Source organism: Trachurus trachurus, assembly GCF_905171665.1.
Source record: "Trachurus trachurus genome assembly, chromosome: 24".
NCBI lineage: Eukaryota > Metazoa > Chordata > Actinopteri > Carangiformes > Carangidae > Trachurus > Trachurus trachurus.
This window is the reverse complement of record NC_139910.1, coordinates 5,517,024-5,536,701: the sequence shown is the minus strand read 5'-3', so window position 1 is coordinate 5,536,701 and position 19,678 is coordinate 5,517,024. Positions and strand designations below refer to the sequence as shown.

The window sequence follows — 19,678 nt, the reverse complement described above, 5'->3', positions numbered from 1 at the left end:
CCAGATGTTTAGAGTTTCAACTGGCTGAGCATAAGTGAAGCTGAAGCAGCTGTGGGTATAAGAAGACGTTTTATTTCCTAATCAAGGCACATCAGCAGCAGCAACAGGAGCCACTCTGCAGCCACACAGGAACCGTCGGAGGACATAACAGGAAGTCGTCTGGTTAGTAAAACATCCCATTAACCTCTCAGAGCGCAGCAGAGCCCGACACATGCTCTTAACACAGCTGTATCGATTGAGATCATTTATTTATTTATCTATTGTGAGAGTAAACCAACAAAGGCTGGTTGGATGTTCAGTTCATGGATTTTGTGAATTGTTTAAAGGGACAACGAGGAGTTTCTCCATCGGCAGAACGAAAAATTCCGCGACAATAAAAAAGTCTCATATTAATGTGGATGAATCTACGTTACCACTTGTTAAAGCAGATATCAGTGGAATGTTTTTGTTAATATAAGTCCTAAATAGTCCTATTTTCCGTCAGCAATCACTTACATGAAGTATTTCAGCCTAAACACGAGTCTCTCCGTCACTCTGCTCTGCTGTAACCCGAGGAGAAAATTTTCCTTGTGGGATACAAGTGTTATCCAATGAGGAGAGAGAACGGCATGAAGGGCTGTGTGTGCAGCCAAGGGATGCGCGTGAATGTGGTGACGTAGCACGAGGACCAATTGATGCCTGACAAGGGCGGGGGCTGCTAACTCATGGTGCGTTCAAAGAAACTCGTACTTTGTGTTTTTCCTTCCTGTGAAGTCATACCAGTTCGATCTGGTACGAGTTCACGGGTCGGAAGTTACGAGTGGCCGTTATAGGGAACTTTCACAGACAACAGGATGGTAAAAACACGAGCTACGGGTTACCTGGAACGCTACCAAGTCGTAGTTGTGACTTGAAGGTGTAACTTACAGTTTCAAAAGCCTGCCTTGAACGCAGCATTAGCCGAAACGGCCGTGAAGCTGATATCTGCTTTAATGGGCCCATTTTCGATAAATATATGGTTTTGTCTCTATGGTTATTTTGTTATTATTAGTGGTGGTGGAAATGCTGGGCGAGCCGACCAGCGTTTCTTTACTTTCGGTTTCGTGGCGAGTCATGAGAATAACGCCGCCGAATCGCCGCTTATGGTCGGAACTACGACGGTATCTGATCGTCTTCCAACCTCTGACTTTAATCTGTCTTGCTCCGGTCAAAGAATTTCACGGTGCGCGGACAGAGGCTCATAAATGTAGTGTGAAAATGCTTCGCTTTTCCAAAACTCCTCGTTGTCCCTTTAACTTTATTTTCAAATTATAGTTTGTCTTTTTTTGATATATAAATATTGATGCTGATCCAATCCAATGACAATGACAATGTCAAAATTCCAACTTCACTTAAACGTCTCATCAGGCTGTGTTGTTTCTGCATCTGTCCGGCTCTGCTACCAAACCTACCGATGATGCTCGGGGGGGGTCTGCACAGCATTGGTGCCCTGCTGGGGGCGGTGAGGAGGGTGGGGGAGAGGAGCAGGAGGAGGAGGAGGGTGAGGATGGTGGTGGTGGGGGTGGGGGTGAGGGTGAGGAGAGTGGGGGGGGTGAAGAGTAGGAGAGAGAGCAGGTCGACCGCCGGGCCAGGACTGGTTGTGGTAGACGGGCGAGCGAGCGAAGGGCGGCCTGGAGGGACGGAGGGTGGAGGTTGAGAGGCAATAAAAAAGTTTTTGGTTTTTTTTTTTTTTTTTTTTTGCTTTGTCGACTCAGCAGCTGCAAACAATCAGGTTGATGTTCAAAGAAACACACACACACAAACCTCAGTAATCAGCTAACAACAAGTTTTCCCTCTTTCACTCTTTATCAGAGCGGTTCCAGGTCGACTGGGAATGATTTATGGAGAAGGAAACTCACTCCATTTATTTGCTAAACCTCAAGAGCACAGGTGTTTGAGAAATATCTCCAGGAGTTGAATAAGAAACTGTTTTTTTTTCTTCTCCTCTCACCATAATCCCTATAGTCACAGCAGTAGGTTCATTACCTTTAATTATCGGTGCATGTTGTTTTGAGATCGGCAGGGCAGAGACGTGAGCTGCTCAGTGAACACAACGGAAATGAACGCTATAGGTCCCCTGTCCCTCATCAAACTCATCAAATACACAATCCAACAACTCCAAAACGCTCTGGTGGACAAGTTGTGACCTGCACATTCACCACGCTATGAGATAATAACATAACATTACGACACATGAAGCAAATACTCAGAACTACTTGCGCCCAGCAGCCGTGTCAGGAAAGTAGTTCCCGACGGGAACGCGCATCAGCTGTTTTGCATGAATTTCCCTCTAAAACAACTCTGTGTGGTAACGTTGTGTTATTATCTCATAGCGTGGTGAATGTGCAGGTCACAACTTGTCCACCAGAGCGTTGTGGAGTTGTTGGATTGTGTATTTGATGAGTTTGATGAAGGAAAGTTAGAAATACAGTGCGCCGTGCAGAGCTCATGTCTCTGTCCCGCCGATCTAAAAACAGCTTGCACTGATAAATGAACCTACTGCTATGACTATAGGGATTATGGCGCAATGGGCCAATTTGCAAAAATGTTGAACTATCCCTTTAACATTTCCTCCAGACTGTGACGTGGCTCCGTCAGGACTCACCTGCTCTGAGCTGCAGCTGTGGACGCTGACGAGGCGTTGGCGCTGGGCCCGGCGTTGGGGCCCACGTCTGGCAGTTTGCGGCCGGCGTTGGGCCCCGGGGGCCTCATGCCCTGGCCGGCGGGCTGCGGCATCCCCGGGGAGGTGGGGGCCATGGTGTTGCTCCCGGCCGGGAAGGGCCGCCCCCCCGCGCCGGGGCCGGGGCCGCGGCCCGCCGGGGTGGAGGGGCCCTGGCCGTGCATCGGGCTGCTGGCGTTCAGCCCCAGGCTGTTGGCCAGTCCGGGGCCAGGGCCGGGGCCGCTGTAGTTGGCACTGGGGGCCCCGCCGTAGTGGGGGGGCCGGGGGTAGTTACCTGACAAAGGAGAAGTGACACGGGACATTAGACGAGAAGTCAACACAAAATAGCAAAAACCTTTTTTAGAGATTTTTTGGTCCTTTAATTTACAGGCCGTTAATTACGTGATAATATCAAGAAATAACAATTATTGCATCATAATGTCTAGAATAGCCCAGAAATAACGGTCAATTTCATAATCGTGTTGAGAAATATAGCCAAGAAATAACGATTGATTGCGTAGAAATAGCCAAGAAAAATTCTGGCCTTACTTAAAAAATGATAATCATGTGTAATCTTTTGCCTTTTATGAAAAACACGACATTACTATGACTATGATATGTTATTTCTTGGCTATTTCTTGACATTATCACATAATTATGTAAATTAAAGGGTCACTGATTTTTCTTTAGTCTTTACCTGGGGGTCCATAGGGGCCGTACGAGCTGCCGTGCTGGTAGGAGCCGTGGTGCATGGGCCCCCCCGGTGCTGGGTGAGGGGACATGGGTGGTGCTGACTGCTGGGGGCCGAACTGAGGCCCTGCAGCGCTGCGCTGCATGGAGGGAGGGAAACCTGAAGAATAAAAGACACAGACATGAGGAGAAGTTAGAAGACGGAGAGACGAAGAAGAAAAAACACAACCACACGATTAAATCCACTACCTCTGTCCTGAGTCATGGCCGACTGGGAGGGATGAGGACCGACATCTGATCCAGGACCAGATCCCTGGGGGGTCAGCTGACCGCCTGAGACACACGGAGAGAGTGACGTTAATATGACCGTAAACATCTGGACTCGTGTGTAGGGATGTAACGATTATAGATTTTCTTGGTACGATTATTGTCAGAAAAATAATCATGATTATCACGATTATTACGATTATTATATTCAATAATTTTATGAATGTGTAAAATCAAATATACCGTAGTCAAAATATATATTGCATTACCAATTTTATAAACAAATTTACTAAAGTATCTATAAATATAGGACCAATTATTAATCCTTTAGAGGAAGTGTTTGAAGTATTCAAATGTTTGAAGTTTTTTTTTTATCTTTTCTTTATTACAAATGAGGCACTAACATTTAAATTCCTACTAGTTCAGTGTTACGTTAGGTAAATTGACATTAACATAATTTAACCCAGTAACTGTGTATTTACCTTTCTCTGGGGTACAAAGCAAGATGGTTATCCCGCAGGTGATGATTAATTGCGAGTTGCGCTGATTTGCCGACACGGTTCCGACACAACCTTTTTTGGAAAGTGACGGTATTTAGGAGCCTTTACGATTAAATAATTGTGGCATTTAAAGCAGATGTAAGCGATCCGGTCGTTTTGGCTAATGCTGCGTTCCAGGTAGGCTTTTGAAACTGTAAATTACAGCTTCAAGTCACGACTTTGTAGCGTTCCAGGCAACCCACTCGTGTTTTTCCGACCTGTTTTACCTGTGAAAGTCACTATAACGGCCACTCGTAACTTCTGACCCGTGAACTCGTACCAGATTGAACTGGTATGACTTCACAGGTCGGAAAAACACGAGTTACGGGCTGCCTTGAACGCACCATAACTTCTTGTCAGCCGATGGAGTTAGCAGCCCCCGCCCTCGTCATGGATCTATTGGTCCTCGTCCCTACGTCACCACATTCAGGCGCATCCCTTGGCTGCACACACAGCCCTTCATGCCGTTCTCTCTCCTCATTGGATAAAACTTGTAGGATACGAGAAAAGTTTTCTCCTCGGCTCAGAGCAGAGCAGAGTGACTGACAGACCCGTGTTTCAGTCCAAACACTCTATGTAAGTGATTGCTGTCGGAAGATATAACTATTTAAGACTTATATTAACACAAATATATCGCTTACTTCTGCTTTAAATAATTGTGGCGTTTAATACCGTGATTAATTGTGAAAACAAGTAATCGTGACACCCCTACTCGTGTGTGTATAAATGAATAGAACAGGTCATCCACATCATCGTCTTCGTCCTACCTGGTCCGCTGGTGGCGGGGGAGATCGGTGCAGACCGTGATTGGCTGCTGGACCCGGCGGGCGACGGCGAGGGGGAGGGCGACGGCCCGGTGCGAGCGGCCGGCGGGTGTCGAGGAGAAACGTGGGGGGAGAAGGGAGAACGGGCCGGAGTGCCCTGGTCGCCCTGAGCGCTGCCCGATCCCGACGCCCCCGAACTCACCGCAGCCTCGGTGCCGGTCGGCAGATCATCGATGGAGCCAGACAGGTCCTGGAAAAAACAACACACACACACGTACACACTCTCTGTTAATGATCTCAGACAATGTTTTATTGTTTAGACTGCTAATCAATCAAGAAGAACACTTCACTTCTCTTTTCTTTAAACAAAATTACCCCAAAATTGTTTGTTTGATGGTTTCAGAGTCTCAGCTTGTTGAAATCTATTCACTGGAAAAATAATCAGGAGATTCTGTTTCCCTTGTTGCTGTTTCTGGCTTCAATTCTACAGAACCTGATTTAACTTTTAATTTCACAGAACCACAGTTATGACACTTAAACCAGAAACTACTCAATAATATGCAGCAGGAAACTGAACATAATAAAATAAAATAAAAATATAATTTAATTTATTTGCCCCATCCTCTCTGTTTTGTTTTTACAGTGAACTATAATGCAATAATAACACTTTAATTCTTCAGGTCAACAGGTGAGGAGGAGGAGATTTTTTTAATTAACATAATAAAACAATGTAAGGTTTTGTAGAAATGTAACCCTCCTGTTGTCGACTGGGTCAAGGAAGGATGGAGGGAAGAAGGGAGGGAGAAAGAAAGGAAGAAAGGAAGAAAGAAAGAAAGAAAGAAAGAAAGAAAGAAAGAAAGAAAGAAAGAAAGAAAGAAAGAAAGAAAGAAAGAAAGAAAGAAAGAAAGAAAGAAAGAAAGAAAGAGGAAGGGAACATATTGGGTCAAGGAAGGGAGAAGAAAGGATGAAGAAAGAAAGGAGGAAGGAAGGAAAGAAGGAAGGGAGAAAGGAAGGAGTGGGGAAAGGTGAGGAGGGAGAAGGGAGGAAAGAAAGGAAAGATGCAGGAAGAAAGGATGGAAAGGAGAGAGATATAGAGAGAGGGGGGAAGGAGGGAGGAAGGAAGGAAGGAAGGAAGGAAGGAAGGAAGGAAGGAAGGAAGGAAGAAAAGAAGGAAGGAAGAAAAGAAGGAAAGAAGGACCAGTCAAACAGATTGGGTCAGTCTGACTCAGGAGGAAAACAAGAGGGTTAAGATGATAAAAGATTTATTTCCACTTCCGTTCCTCAGTTTTTTCTTTCTTTTTAATTTGCAGCTGTTTTTCTGACTCGTCATTTAATGAAACATCGCAGCGGCGGCTTCGTCCATGACTTCACCGTCGCGCTCACAGGAGGATCATTGACTATTCTCCAGCGACGCCTCATAAACGCCTCGTTCGGCGGTGGAGCGAACAACTCAGCTGGAGGACGCCGACGCTCACCGTCCAACACCAACAGAGACCGGTGGAAACTCTGCTGGTTCTGACTGTACGTCAGACCCGACCTCAGAGAGGATGAACCTGACAGAGTGACTTTCATTAAAGGGATAGTTCAACATTTTGGCAAATTGGCCCATTGTCATAATCCCTATAGTCATAGCAGTAGGTTCGTTACCTTTAATTGTTGGTGCAAGCTGTTTTTAGAACGGCGGAGCAGAGCCGTGAGCTGCTCAGAGCTACACTACGGAGGCTCATGGGATTTCTTGGTTTCCCTCATCAAACTCATCAAATACACAATCCAACAACTCCACAACGCTCTGGTGGACAAGTTGTGACCTGCACATTCACCACGCTATGAGATAATAACACAACGTTACCAGACAGAGTTGTTTTAGAGGTAATTTCATGCAAAACCTCTGATGCACGTTGCCTTCAGGGACAGTTTATCATCAAGCAGTCTCTGTATTTCCCTCTAAAACAACTCTGTCTGGTAACGTTGTGTTATTATCTCATAGCGCGGTGAATGTGCAGGTCACAACTTGTCCACCAGAGCGTTGTGGAGTTGTTGGATTGTGTATTTATTTGATGAGTTTGATGAGGGAAACCAAGAAATCCCATGAGCCTCCGTAGCGTATAGCTCTGAGCAGTTTGACTATTTGCCAAAATGTTGAACTATCCCTTTAAAATTAGAAAACCTGCTGCTCTGGGCCGTTGTATTCCAGATCTCTCTCCTCTGCTTGTCCAGCTGTAGAAACCCAAACCGCTTCCAAACCACAGATGTTGTTGTGTGTGGACGTACGACTCTCCTCACTTTTACATTTCCAACAATGTGTGTGGGTTTTTTTTTTATGTGTGTGTGTGTGTGTGTGTGTGTGTGTGTGTGTGTGTGTGTGTGTGTGTGTGTGTGTGTGTGTGTGTGTGTGTGTGTGTGTGTGTGTGTGTTGGCCCGTGAAAGACGCCTGCTACCCTACGTGACCCTGAAGCTGCAGCCAGATGCAGCGATTGTGCAGATGAGGATCGACCCGAGTGCAGAGCAGATACACTTATTGTAAATTATCCATCAGTTTATTACAGTCAGTCAGTCACCGTGGGAATTTTCTTTCTTTTTTCTTTTACGGACAATTATAAAGATTGATCGTCCGACCGACCGACCAGACTCTGGCGGAGTGGACGCCGGTCTCTGGAGCGGCTCCACGGCCCGCTGGGCTTTTAAAGACCAGGAGGAAAAAAGATGGAAAGAACAAAAATAAAACACACACACAGACTGACAGAAAGAAGGAAAAAGGTTTCAGCTGTGAAACAACACACAGTTTGAGTTTCAACGACTTCACCTCCTCCTCCTCCTCCTCCTCCAACATCTCCGCGCTCCCGAGCAGCTCCGGTGATTTATGGTCACAATTACTGTGTTTCATTAAAACCTCACAGTCTCTAATTTGATGAATAGAGTTTTTCCGGCCTCATCGCTCATTCACACTTTTCTCTGCAGAGCGAAGGAGGACGAACACAGGAACAGAACAGACGTCTCTTTATGTTTCCCTTCAAATAAAAAAAATTAAAAAAAACATGCACAAACTGAACTTTGAGTAACGTGAATCGTCAGTTCGTCACATCGCCAACCGTCACTGTTGCTCCCAGACAGACGTCACCCAAACCTCAGGAGGAACTGGGACAGTTGTCGTTTGCGTTTTAATTTCAACACAATGAACACGACAAAAACAAAAGGACGACAGGTTTCTGATCATTTCCTCTCGTAAAAAATATCTGTAATACGACACCAAGATTTTTTTTCTCCCGCAGGTTTTTATTTGAAGAACTTTGTGTGAGGAAGAAAATATAGTTAACTTAAACTCTCCTGTTGTTCGTCTGTTCCCTTCCTCCATCCTTCCTTCCCTTTTCCTTCCTTCTTTCCACAATCCTTTTCCCTTTCCTTCGTCTTCCTTCCTCCTTTGACCTGATCTGTTCCCTCCCTCCATCTTTCCTTTCCACAATCCTTTTCCCTTTCCCTTCTTCTTTCCTTCCTCCTTCCTGTTCCCTCCCCTCCATCTTTCCTTCCTTCTTTCCACAATCCCTTTCCCTCCCTTACTTCTTTTCCTTCTTCCTTCCTCCTTCTTCCTTTCTTGAATGAATCTGTTCCCTCCCTCCATCTTTCCTCCCCTTTTCCTTCCTTCTTTCCACAATCCTTTTTCCCTTCCTTTCTTTTTGACCCAATTGACCCAATCTGTTCCCTCCCGCCTTCTATCTTTACTTCCTTTTCCCCTTCTTCTTCTTTCCTCCCATCTTTCCCTTTGTCCTTCCTTCTTGCCTTCCTTCATTGACCCAGGAGGACAACAGGAGTTAAGTAAATTAAAATAAATAAGTCATAGAGAGTAAGAATAAAAAAAACTTAAACTAAACTAAAAGCTTAAATGAGATTTGATCCACTTGGTTCGAATATGATAAAATGTTCTAATTATCCTGAACTTTGTGTATCATAAAATAAAGATTGAAGGTAAATTATGATTTAACTTTTTAAAGGTTTGATGAAAAAGTATCTTCATTGACTCTTTTGTCTTTGTTCCTGTGCCTTAGTCTCTCTTTTTTCTTCTGGTCTCGGTGACGGTTGAATGGAAAATTAAAAGAGAAGCATCTGTGATGTTTAAAGATCAGTCGGTCTTCAGGCTGAAGGAGGATTCAACATCAAGAGAAAACTGACGACCTCAAGTCCAGAGCTTCAACGAAGGAGGATGGTGATAATAAGAATAAGAAGAGTGAGAATGATTTAAAAAAAAAAAAAGAAAAAACACTGACGCATCATTTTCTGCCAGAAAAAAAATAAAACTGAAAACCCTGAAGTGTTCAATCAGCTGAGAGACGGAGAGAGAGAGAGGATAAAGCTGAGGGAACATCTGGGAGCCGTCCAACACTTTCATTATCTGAGATGTGACAAAGAACAAAAGGATCGAGAAGAAAAGAAAGAAAGAAAAAACTGCCAAAGAACAATTAAGTCAGTGAGAGAGAGAGAGAGAGAGAGAGAGAGATGAGGAGGGAGGATGAGAGGCAGGTGATGGCACGATGCCAGCCGTTGCCATGGCAGCAGCCGACGCCAATTAAGGTGAGTGACAGGCAGGTGAGGGAGTCGGGTCACTTTAAAACACAGAGAGAGGTCTGATACAGTGAAGCGAGACCAATAATCAATCAATAAATCAATAGATTCTCTAATCCATTTATTGGTTTTATTTTTTTTAACCTACTTTATATGATTTTACTTGTTTTGAATAACCTTTATTGTTCCTTCAGTTCCTTTATGAGCCTATTGTTACCACAGTTTTCACATTAATGATGTCGACGAGCGGTTAATTATTGATTAACGTGACCGACGGTTCGATTCCCGCTCTATTGTGTGTGTGTGTGTGTGTGTGTGTGTGTTTTGCTGCCTTGCTCAGAGGCACAACGGCACCACTGTGTTTGTTTGTGTGTGTTTTTATAAGAGACTGACGACGAGTGAAGATTCAACTGTGACAGAAAGAAATAAATTCATAAAGATGAAGGAGGGAAGGAAGGATGGAGGGATGAGACAACAGAGAGGACGAGAGAGAGAAGAGAAGGTGACATAAATGAAGGAGGAGGAGGAGAGGAGGAATGAGAGCAGAGAAAAAAAAGAGAGGAAAGAGAAGAGGAGGGAGTCAAAGAGATGGATGGAGAAAAGACGAAAGGAAGGAATGAGAGGGAGGAGAGACAGAAAAAGAGGAGAGGAAGGAAACAAGGAGAGGAAAAAGGAAGGAGGGAAGAGAAAGAGAAAGTCTGAGAAGAAGAAGGGAGGAAATAAAAAGAGGAGAGAAACACTGCACTGAAATCTCCCATCTGCCCCTGGGCCTGGGACCAGCCAATCAGAGCGCGGCAACCCATCCTCCCGCCCCCCTCGCCATGCCAACAGCTCGGCCAATCAGCCGCCTCGCTGCCACACAGTCTAATTATAAAGAGTGAGCTGCAGAGAGAGAGAGAGAGAGAGAGCGTTTCTCTGCAGCCTCGCTCACCCTTCTTCTCCTCCTTCACCTGCTCTACCTGTTCTCCTTCACTTCCTCCTTTTCTCCTCTAGCCGCCCCGTCCTTCTCTTCCTCCACCTCCTGCTGTTTTTCCTTCATCTCATCCCCCCTTTTTTCCTCTTTTCTATTCTGTCTCATGTCTCTCTGTTCTCTCCTTCATCTCCTCCTCCTCCTCCTCCTCCTCTTCCCTTCTTCCTCCTCCATTCCACCCCTCACTCTCACTTCCTGCTTTCTTACTCACCCTCCATACTTCTCCTTTTCCTCCTACTTTCACCTCCTCTTTTCTCTCTCTCTCTCTCGTTCGAATCCTCCTCAGTTTCCTCGTATTACCTCATCTTCCTCCTCCTCCTCTTTCACTCTCTCCTTCCTTCATCATTTTATCTTTCTCTTTTGCACTCTATTCTTTCTCCTCCTCCTCCTAATTTCTCCCCTCTGTTCTTCTTTCTATCCTCCTCCTCCTCTTTTATTTCTCCCTCTCTTCCTCACTGTGTGTGTGTGTGGTGAATCTGAATATCAAACTGTTTGTAACTTTTCCTCTGTGTCTCATTCATCCTGTTGTGACGGTCGACTATAAAAACCGATCGCAGCTGATTCAGAAACGTTTGTGGACACTTTGACTTGAATAAATATAGAAAACAAATAAATAAATAAATAAATAAAAAGGGAGCTCATGCTGTAGCCCACAGTGCGAGTGAGTGACTGGCTCCACGGCAGCATTGTTGTCCATATTTGTTCATCTGTTGAAGGCTCATGGGAACTCATTGGTTTAAAAAAGAACCGAGTTAAAATAAATGTGACAAATCACATTAATACAAGTTTTTTTTCATGATGCATTATTTATGGACTTTTTATGTCATCTGTTTTATTTTTATACTCCTCTACATTCAAACAGAGAAGAAATCTGCAAAGCATACTGTACAACACAGTGATAAAGTCAATTTAGTGTTTTTTCATGTTTATATTTTATTATAATGACTGTTTTATGCTGCTTTTCACATTTTTATTTGACTATTTATCATTTATTTCATTGTTGTTTCTTTGGCCATCTGTTTTTTTTTACTAACGATTGAATAATGGTGTTAAAAAAAAGGGGCTGTTGGGGTAAATTTATCACTGTTATTGTTAAACTGATGATGTCCTCTGTGCTGCTTCAATGCCAAACGACACCATGAGTGACGATCAATAAACCGACATCCAAATAATCATTTTAGCTATAAAAACGGACAAAAACTAAACTAAATTATAAACACTAAACGATCTCAGAGTCACAGAGTCTGAAGTGAAGTTATTAAAGAGTCCGTGAGGCGTTCGGGTGCAGCAGCAGCAGCTGATGATGATGATGATTTCTGCTGATTTTTTTTACTTTCCCTTCCTGCAACAGAGCTCCCTCCGTCTCCCCCTCCCTCCCCTCCGCCTGTTGCCATGGCAACTGCATCAGCACCCTGACTTCAAAGAGGAGGCACAGAAAAGAGAACGACAGGGAGAAGGGGGAAGGAAAAAAAAACAGAGAGAGAGAGAGAGAGGGGGAGTGAAAGAGGACGGGATCAAGATAACAGTGAGAGAAGGGGAGAAAGGAGTGAAAGAGGGAATGAAGATGAAGGTGAAGGTAAAAGAGACGGAGGGAGAGAGGAAAGAAGGAGAGGAACAGATAGAGAGAAAGAGGAGCGTTCACCGTCAGAGCTGAAGGAGATTTCATTCAAGCAGCTATAAAATGTTTCCTGAAGGTTTTTCCTCTCAGAGTGATGTTGCCTGGAAAACAACTCGGCACATCGCTGATTTATTTACACCGAGTTCATCACATTCACTCTCGGCCGGACACAGGAGTACCCCAGGGCTCCGTCATCGGGCCTCTAGTGTTCCTTATCTATATCAGGGTTTCTCCAGGTACCAGTAAATCTAATTTAATGCTTTTTAATGCCATTTCAAACATTTTTAAAGGGATAGTTCAACATTTTGGCAAATTAGCCCATTGCCATAATCCCTATAGTCATAGCAGTAGGTTCGTTACCTTTAATTGTCGGTGCAAGCTATTTTTAGAACGGCAGAGCAGAGCCGTGAGCTGTTCAGAGCTACGCTACGGAGGCTCATGGGATTTCTTGGTTTCCCTCATCAAACTCATCAAATACACAATCCAACAACTCCAAAACGCTCTGGTGGACAAGTTGTGACCTGCACATTCACCACGCTATGAGATAATAACACAACGTTACCAGACAGAGTTGTTTTAGAGGTAAATTCATGCAAAACCACTGATGCGCGTTCCCGTCGGGGGGCAGTTTTTCGGCAAGCAGTTTCTGTATTTGGGATTATGGAAATGGGCCAATTTGCCAAAATGTTGAACTATCCCTCTAAGTGTGTTGCAAATGTTACATAACATTTGGTTGATTTGGTTGAATGCCCTTTAGTGGACACGGGATATAATGAGCTAAAAAAAAAAACACATTAAAAACTCGAATATAATTCAAATATTTAACATAAGAAGCAAGAAGAAATTCAATTTGAGTCCTAAATCAGGGGCAGCATCCTTCAAGGCTTTAAGAAATGTGTCGTCCTTTTCCTACCAACCTATCCCAAGATTCCTTGCGTTGTTTTAGAGGCAAATTCATGCAAAACCGCTGATGCGTGTTCCCGTCGGGCAGTTTTTCAGCAAGCAGTCTCTGCATTTACAACATTAACAACTCTGTCTGGTAACGTTCTGTTATTATCTCATAGCGTGGTGAATGTGCAGGTCACAACTTGTCCACCAGAGCGTTTGAGTTGTTGGGTTTTTCAATTTCTCAAGCACAATAAAAAATTACAATGCAGAGTCTTCAAATATTTTGTCCAACTACCAAAAAAACAATTCAAATCTAAGAGATCTGAAGTTGCAACCTGAGGTTCTTAAATATGTTTGTCATGTATTATACTAAATAATTTCTTGTGAGAATAAAAGACAAACGATCTAAATATTTCCAAAAATTTGAGTGACGACATTTTTGAGCTCATAACTCACCTGCATGTTAAATTAGAGACATTTAAACGCAGCCAAAAGAATAGTGTACATGTTTTCCACATCAGTGATTCAGAATGATTATCTACTGACTATTTGACTTCCTTGACTTTTCTAATACTATCTGACTGTCTGCTACAGTGCTGCATCTTCCTATGGGCTTCATGAAGTCACTTATATAAGCAGCTCACAACAGACAGAGAAACTTCAGAGAGAGTGCGGTCCGAGCGGAGCTGAAAACCAGCGGTAAACATCCTTTAAATGTAAACAGCAGCAGCTCAGTGTTGAGTCGAGCTTCGGCGTCATTATTTCAGTTGCGTGGCCGCGGCCGACACGGATCGACCCAGCAGGAAGCATCAGGCGCTCGGAGCGTGATACCTGCGAGGCTCGGCCTGAGGGGAAAGAGGACGCCGTCATTATCGGCAACAACGACGACGAGGACGATGAGGACGATGAGGAGCAGCTGCAGAACAATCAGAGGCTGAAACACGTTCAATCTGTCACACAGTCAGAGGCTGAATCACGACCACGGAGCCTGACACAACAAACAACTCTTGCTTCTATATTATGTCGTTCGCTCCATCTGTTGCTTTTCACCCCTTTATGATCTGTTGCTTTGTCAGAATCAGGGCAGAGACAAAAGCAGCTTCAGAGGACCGACTCTAAATAAAGTTGGCTGACACGTCTGAGGGAGAAAACGTAACTGCCTGGCCACATGTGACAGATTTCAAAATAAAAGCCCTTTTATTTGACAGCGCTAGTGGACGGACGGGGCTGTCGACTTTAGAGTTCTCACATGGTTCAATTATATGAAGAAGATTTTCTCGCCAACGACATTAACGAAGCAGATTGTTCCTGCACTAGAGTTTGCAGAAAGACGGATAGTATTTAAAGGGACAACGAGGAGTTTTGGAAAAGCGAAGTGTTTTCACACTACATTTATGAGCCTCCGCGCACCGTGAAATTCTTTGACCGGCGCAAGACAGACTCATGTTTTCATTCATCAAGAATTAAAGTCAGAGGTTCAGATATCGTTGTAGTTCCGACCATAAACGGCGATTTGGCGGCGTTATTCTCATGACTCGCCGCAAAACCGAAAGTAAGGAAACGCTGGTCGGCTCGCCCAGCATTTCCACCACCACTAATAATAACAAAATGACGATAGAGACAAAACCATATATTTATCGACAATGGGCCCATTAACAAGTGTGGGTAGCGGAGATTCATCCACATTAACGTGAGACTTTTTTATTGTTGCGGAATTTTTCGTTTTCGTTGTGCCTTTAAATATTTCCATGTGCCGTTATGTCCGGACTCACCGGCAGGCTGGACGGTCTCTCCTGTTGGCTCAGACCCATCTCCTCGTGGTTTGGTTTCCCAGGAGTCATAGCGGCAGACTGGCCACGCCCTCCGTACGCCTCCTGCGGCACCTCCTGCATCAAGACAGACGGACGAATAAAGTTTTTTAAAAAACCAAACAAACACTCAAGAGCTCTCACTCGTCGGATCCTGAGTTAACTATCGATGAAAAAACAAAACAGTTCCACCACATGTCCATTTAACAGCTGCTCTGGAGCCTTTAACCACATTACAAGGTATAAAGGGATAGTTCAACATTTTGGAAAATCGGCCCATTACCATAATCCCTATAGTCATAGCAGTAGGTTTGTTACCTTTAATTGTCGGTGCAAGCTATTTTTAGAACGGCAGAGCAGAGCCGTGAGCTGCTCAGAGCTACGCTACGGAGGCTCATGGGATTTCTTGGTTTCCCTCATCAAACTCATCAAATACACAATCCAACAACTCCACAACGCTCTGGTGGACAAGTTGTGACCTGCACATTCAGCACGATATGAGATAATAACACAACGTTACCACACAGAGTTGTTTTAGAGGCAAATACAGAGACTTGCTGAAAAACTGTCCCTGCGGTCTTGCATGAATTTGCCTCTAAAACAACTCGGTCTGGTAACGTTCTGTTATTATCTCATAGCGTGGTGAATGTGCAGGTCACAACTTGCCAAAATGCTGAACTATCCCTTTAACAGCAAACCGGTGCTGGGTTTGAAATCAATGTGGCTGTGTGTGGTGCATAAACTAAGAAGGTATAAGCAAGATTTTCAGACACAGTTAAGTTAAACCCATGAATAAAACCAGATTGACAGCTTTTCCACGGCCGGCTGAGTTTACTTTTCTGTTTGGGCTGAAAACACGACTGAATGTTGAAAAAGAGTCGAGCTGTTTTTACCTGTTGTTCAAAAGGTAAAAACAGATCTGTTGTGTCTCATTCCCCTTGTTGGTGCTTCAGTGAAAATGTCAGAGCGTTTCCATCAGTGACTGTGTGTTTTTAAAACTTATTTCAAGGCTACAGCTCAGTCTTTCATCCCAGAGCGCAGCGTTCGAACATCCAATCCTTTGACTGACCATTCAAAACACTTTTATAAATGAGAAACATGTACAACTTTTTTTTTTTAAAAGAAACTCAAACTAAGCTGCAATAATGCACAAAAAAAATCCAGATGACAAAACCACTGTTTGCCTTTCTGACACCATTTGATATCAGTGTTTGGTAACTGACTGAAAAACATCAGTCTACTTGTCCAGTTGCAACAGAACAGCATTTCCTCTGAACGTCTTCTGTCTTTTATCAGATAACTGCGGTCGCTGCCTCACAGTTAGGAGGTAACGAGACTTTTGCGAATCATTGCCAGGGAGCATTAAACAGTAGCAACGAATGCAAGTTGACACATGGCGCCACATCATTAAACGCCACTGGCCCCGCTAACACGAGTCAGCTCTGTGGAAAGACGGCTATTTATTCCTCACATCACAGTGCATCCTCACTACACCTTCAGTCTGTACAATGTGTCCACTGTGTGCTATAGGTCACATGCGGCGTCCCTCATATTACCGGCTGTGGAGTTTGTAATTACTGCAGTGGATCCGTTCGAATGCACAACAAGACACTTCTGCAGCTTCTCTGAGACTGAGCTGGTCTCCAGAATGAGACAGGGACCGGAGGAACACGACTAAAGTTGGACTGTAACAACGGGACCAATTCAATTAGACGCCCTGAGGAGTCCAACAAACCTCTGCTCTGCTGTCAATACAACCTCAGACTAACACAATTAAACCCAAAAGACAATGAAGTGAACAAACAAACCAACTAAGACGGAGCAGACAGACTCAACAAGCTGATAAACCAATTAACCAATTAAAGGATCTGATTGGCTCCTGACAGGCTCGTCTACACTCTGCACTTTAATCTATCAAACTCTAAAAAAAAAAACAATGGTGGAGTCTAAGGCTGTCAGAATTCAAATTATTTTAAAAGGGACAGTTCAACATTTTGGCAAATTGCCCCATTGCCATAATCCCTATAGTCTTAGAAGAAGTAGGTTTGTTACCTTTAATTGTCGGTGCAAGCTGTTTTTAGAACGGCGGAGCAGAGCCGTGAGCTGCTCAGAGCTACGCTACGGAGGCTCATGGGATTTCTTGGTTTCTCTCATCAAACTCATCAAATACACAATCCCACAACTCCAAAACGCTCTGGTGGACAAGTTGTGAGCTGCACATTCACCACGCTATGAGATAATAACACAACGTTATGAGACAGAGTTGTTTTAGAGGGAAATTCATGCAAAACCGCTGATGCGTGTTCCCGTCGGGGGGCAGTTTTTCGGCAAGCAGTCTCTGCATTTGGGCCAATTTGCCAAAATGTTGAAGTGTGTTGCAAATGTTACATAACATTTGGTTGATTTGGTTGAATGCCCTTTAGTGGACGCAGGATGTAATACTAAGCTGTTATAGGTGGATATAATGAGCTAATTATGGCACAACTGTTAGATGGTAAACCATAAGCAAGGTGGCTATAGGTGGCAGAAACACCGCTACAGCTAACAAATTAGCCAAAAATTCTCCGTAGACCGGACCATCTCATTTTGGTTTGTCCTTCATGGACTACAGCAACAATGAAGGGCGACACCTTCACAGATCGTGTCCACTAGGCGATGAAGTCCCTGAATTAGGGCACGGGTCAAGTAGTGCTGCTACATCAGCAGATGAAACACGATAAAGAAAAGGTTATTCTTGGGTTTCAATCAACTTTATTTCTGCCGATGTTTCTCAGGACTCGGCTCATCAACAGCTTTGGGATTGGCATTGGCATCTTCAAAAACAAAAGCCGTGTTGTTTAGGACCAGACTGGACAGACGGGTGGTGCTGGAGTTATTACACCATATTAACATGTTCTTGTCAGCTCAGACCGGTCAGGCGTCCCGGTGTGATCCAGTGCAGCCGGAGAGAGTTTTGCCTTTAACCGCCTATGAAGGTGAAATCAGCGAGAAACTGTGTGCCGGTCTGGTCTGCAGCCTTCACCGAGGGCACTTTCTCTTTCTCTCCCATCGCTCTCTCGCAGAGTTAATTAAGGCCGTCAGAGCAGCGGCGTCTCGGGGGAAATCCTGCTTTGTGTTACTGTGATTGGACTTCCTTCAATGTTCCCCACACACACGGCGGCAACCTGACAGTTTCACCTGCATATTGATTATATTAAGCCCGCGCCGTCCCTTAGGTGTATTTTTGGTCTGCGCCGGACTCGGTCTTCACAACAACCTTGACAAGTTCTACATCGCTGTAAAGCTCAGAGTCTCCTTGTTCTGTCTGCGCAAAAACATTTCAGGATCCTCACATCACATCCGTTCATAAGGGACGATACACGAGCTTTAATCTGAGACAAACTGCACAAAAATGGGTCAATGTTAGTTGCAGACGAGTGATTTAGCTGCTGACGCCCGCAACATCTAAAGCCTCTCGCTGATCTCAGGCACGAAGCAGCAGAGGTCAGATAAAGGTCAGTTTCTCAACACCGGTGCAGAGCTGAGGTGGTTTCACCCAAAATTAAGGTCAAACGAATGAGCAAAAACAAAGAGATCGTGTCGCAATTATGTTTGCAGATTGTGATACGAGGATGAATGTCATTAGTAAGCCAGGGCGTCTCTGCAGCATCGCAACTGAGTCCGTATTTTTCCATCGTTCGCACGTTAAAAAACTAAATTCGACCTCATTTTGTGTCGATCATGTTTATACACCGACTCTGAAACGTTCGTCCGTCGTTAAAGTTTTCGGAACAGATTCGATTTTCTGCGTTTTCCGCATCCGTGAAAATGTTTTCTGACCAATCACAGTTGAGACTGTTAGATCTCGCTGAGCTGCCTGTATGTGTGTGTGTGTGCCAGCCACTGTTCAGGATCATAGAAATTGGTCGTCTTCTTTTTAATGTGTGACTTCAGTAGAGCTAATAATCTATCAAACTGAACCACTGAAATCCTAAAATAAAATCCTAAACTGTTAGGTCTCTTTGCGCTTGACTTCCTCTCAGGATCGGATGGACACAATATTTTCTATTTCTCTTTTTTATTTCTCCACAAAGTCCACAAAGTCATCCTTACTGCGTTACGACTCTTGTCTCCCTTTCCAAAGTTTGGAACAGAAAATAAAAACCCATGATAATAAAACGCATCGCACTCAGTGTGTTTGTCGGGTGAAAAAATGCGTATAAAAAAAAGAAGGGGACTTGATGGTCAAAGACCTTTATAGTGCAAATGACGCACAACTATGTGACACATTTTAATATTATTTGTTAATCACAGCTCCTGTGTTTTGGATATTGCACCGTCTTGATCATAGTTGGATTAATGTTGCAGCCTGAACTCAGAATTAATTCTGTTGTTTGAGGAGATGAATCTGTGTAGATGTTATAGTAGATTTTCTCTCAGACATATTGATCTGATAAACGTTATAATATATATTCTCAGGGAGTTTCACAGTTTTCTGTCCAACTTGTGATCCTCTTCACACAAACACTCTCTGTCCTGGTCTGACAGGCGGCCGGTCTGCTCATCAGGACTGAAGGACACTTCAACACGAGGGGCCGTGGATCGACGACCCGCTCTGCCCCCACACAGCCGCTTTATTACTTTCATTCCTCCAGCGGTGTGAAGGACTCGGGTCGAGTCCAATTCAGAATCAATTCTCCACTCAGTGTTTCTGATAGTGACCTTCATTCGGCTCAGGTTTGATTTCTCATTTCTGTTTCAGAACACAATCTCTGCTTTTTCCATCTGGTTGATGGAATCTCAATGCTTCCTCTGTCTCTTTCACATTAAAGGGATAGTTCACCCAAAATTCAAATTTCACTCATTATCTACTCACCCTCATGTCGACTAAGGGCTGGGAAAAGTTTCAGAGTCCTCCGTTCCT

General features: G+C 44.1%; 1 protein-coding gene across 1 annotated transcript in view; it reads right to left on the bottom strand.

Annotated features, from left to right (window-relative positions):
* LOC311007651 (AT-rich interactive domain-containing protein 1B-like) overlaps positions 1-19,678 on the bottom strand; it is a 66,136-nt gene that overhangs the window by 24,546 nt on the left and 21,912 nt on the right. Inside the window, exons 4-9 of the mRNA XM_084000909.1 lie at positions 14,740-14,853; positions 4,941-5,187; positions 3,617-3,700; positions 3,375-3,527; positions 2,624-2,972; positions 1,431-1,649 (exon numbers count right to left, since the gene is read on the bottom strand). Coding sequence (XP_083857035.1) covers positions 1,431-1,649; positions 2,624-2,972; positions 3,375-3,527; positions 3,617-3,700; positions 4,941-5,187; positions 14,740-14,853 — 1,166 coding nt within the window. The remainder of the gene's footprint in view (positions 1-1,430; positions 1,650-2,623; positions 2,973-3,374; positions 3,528-3,616; positions 3,701-4,940; positions 5,188-14,739; positions 14,854-19,678) is intronic.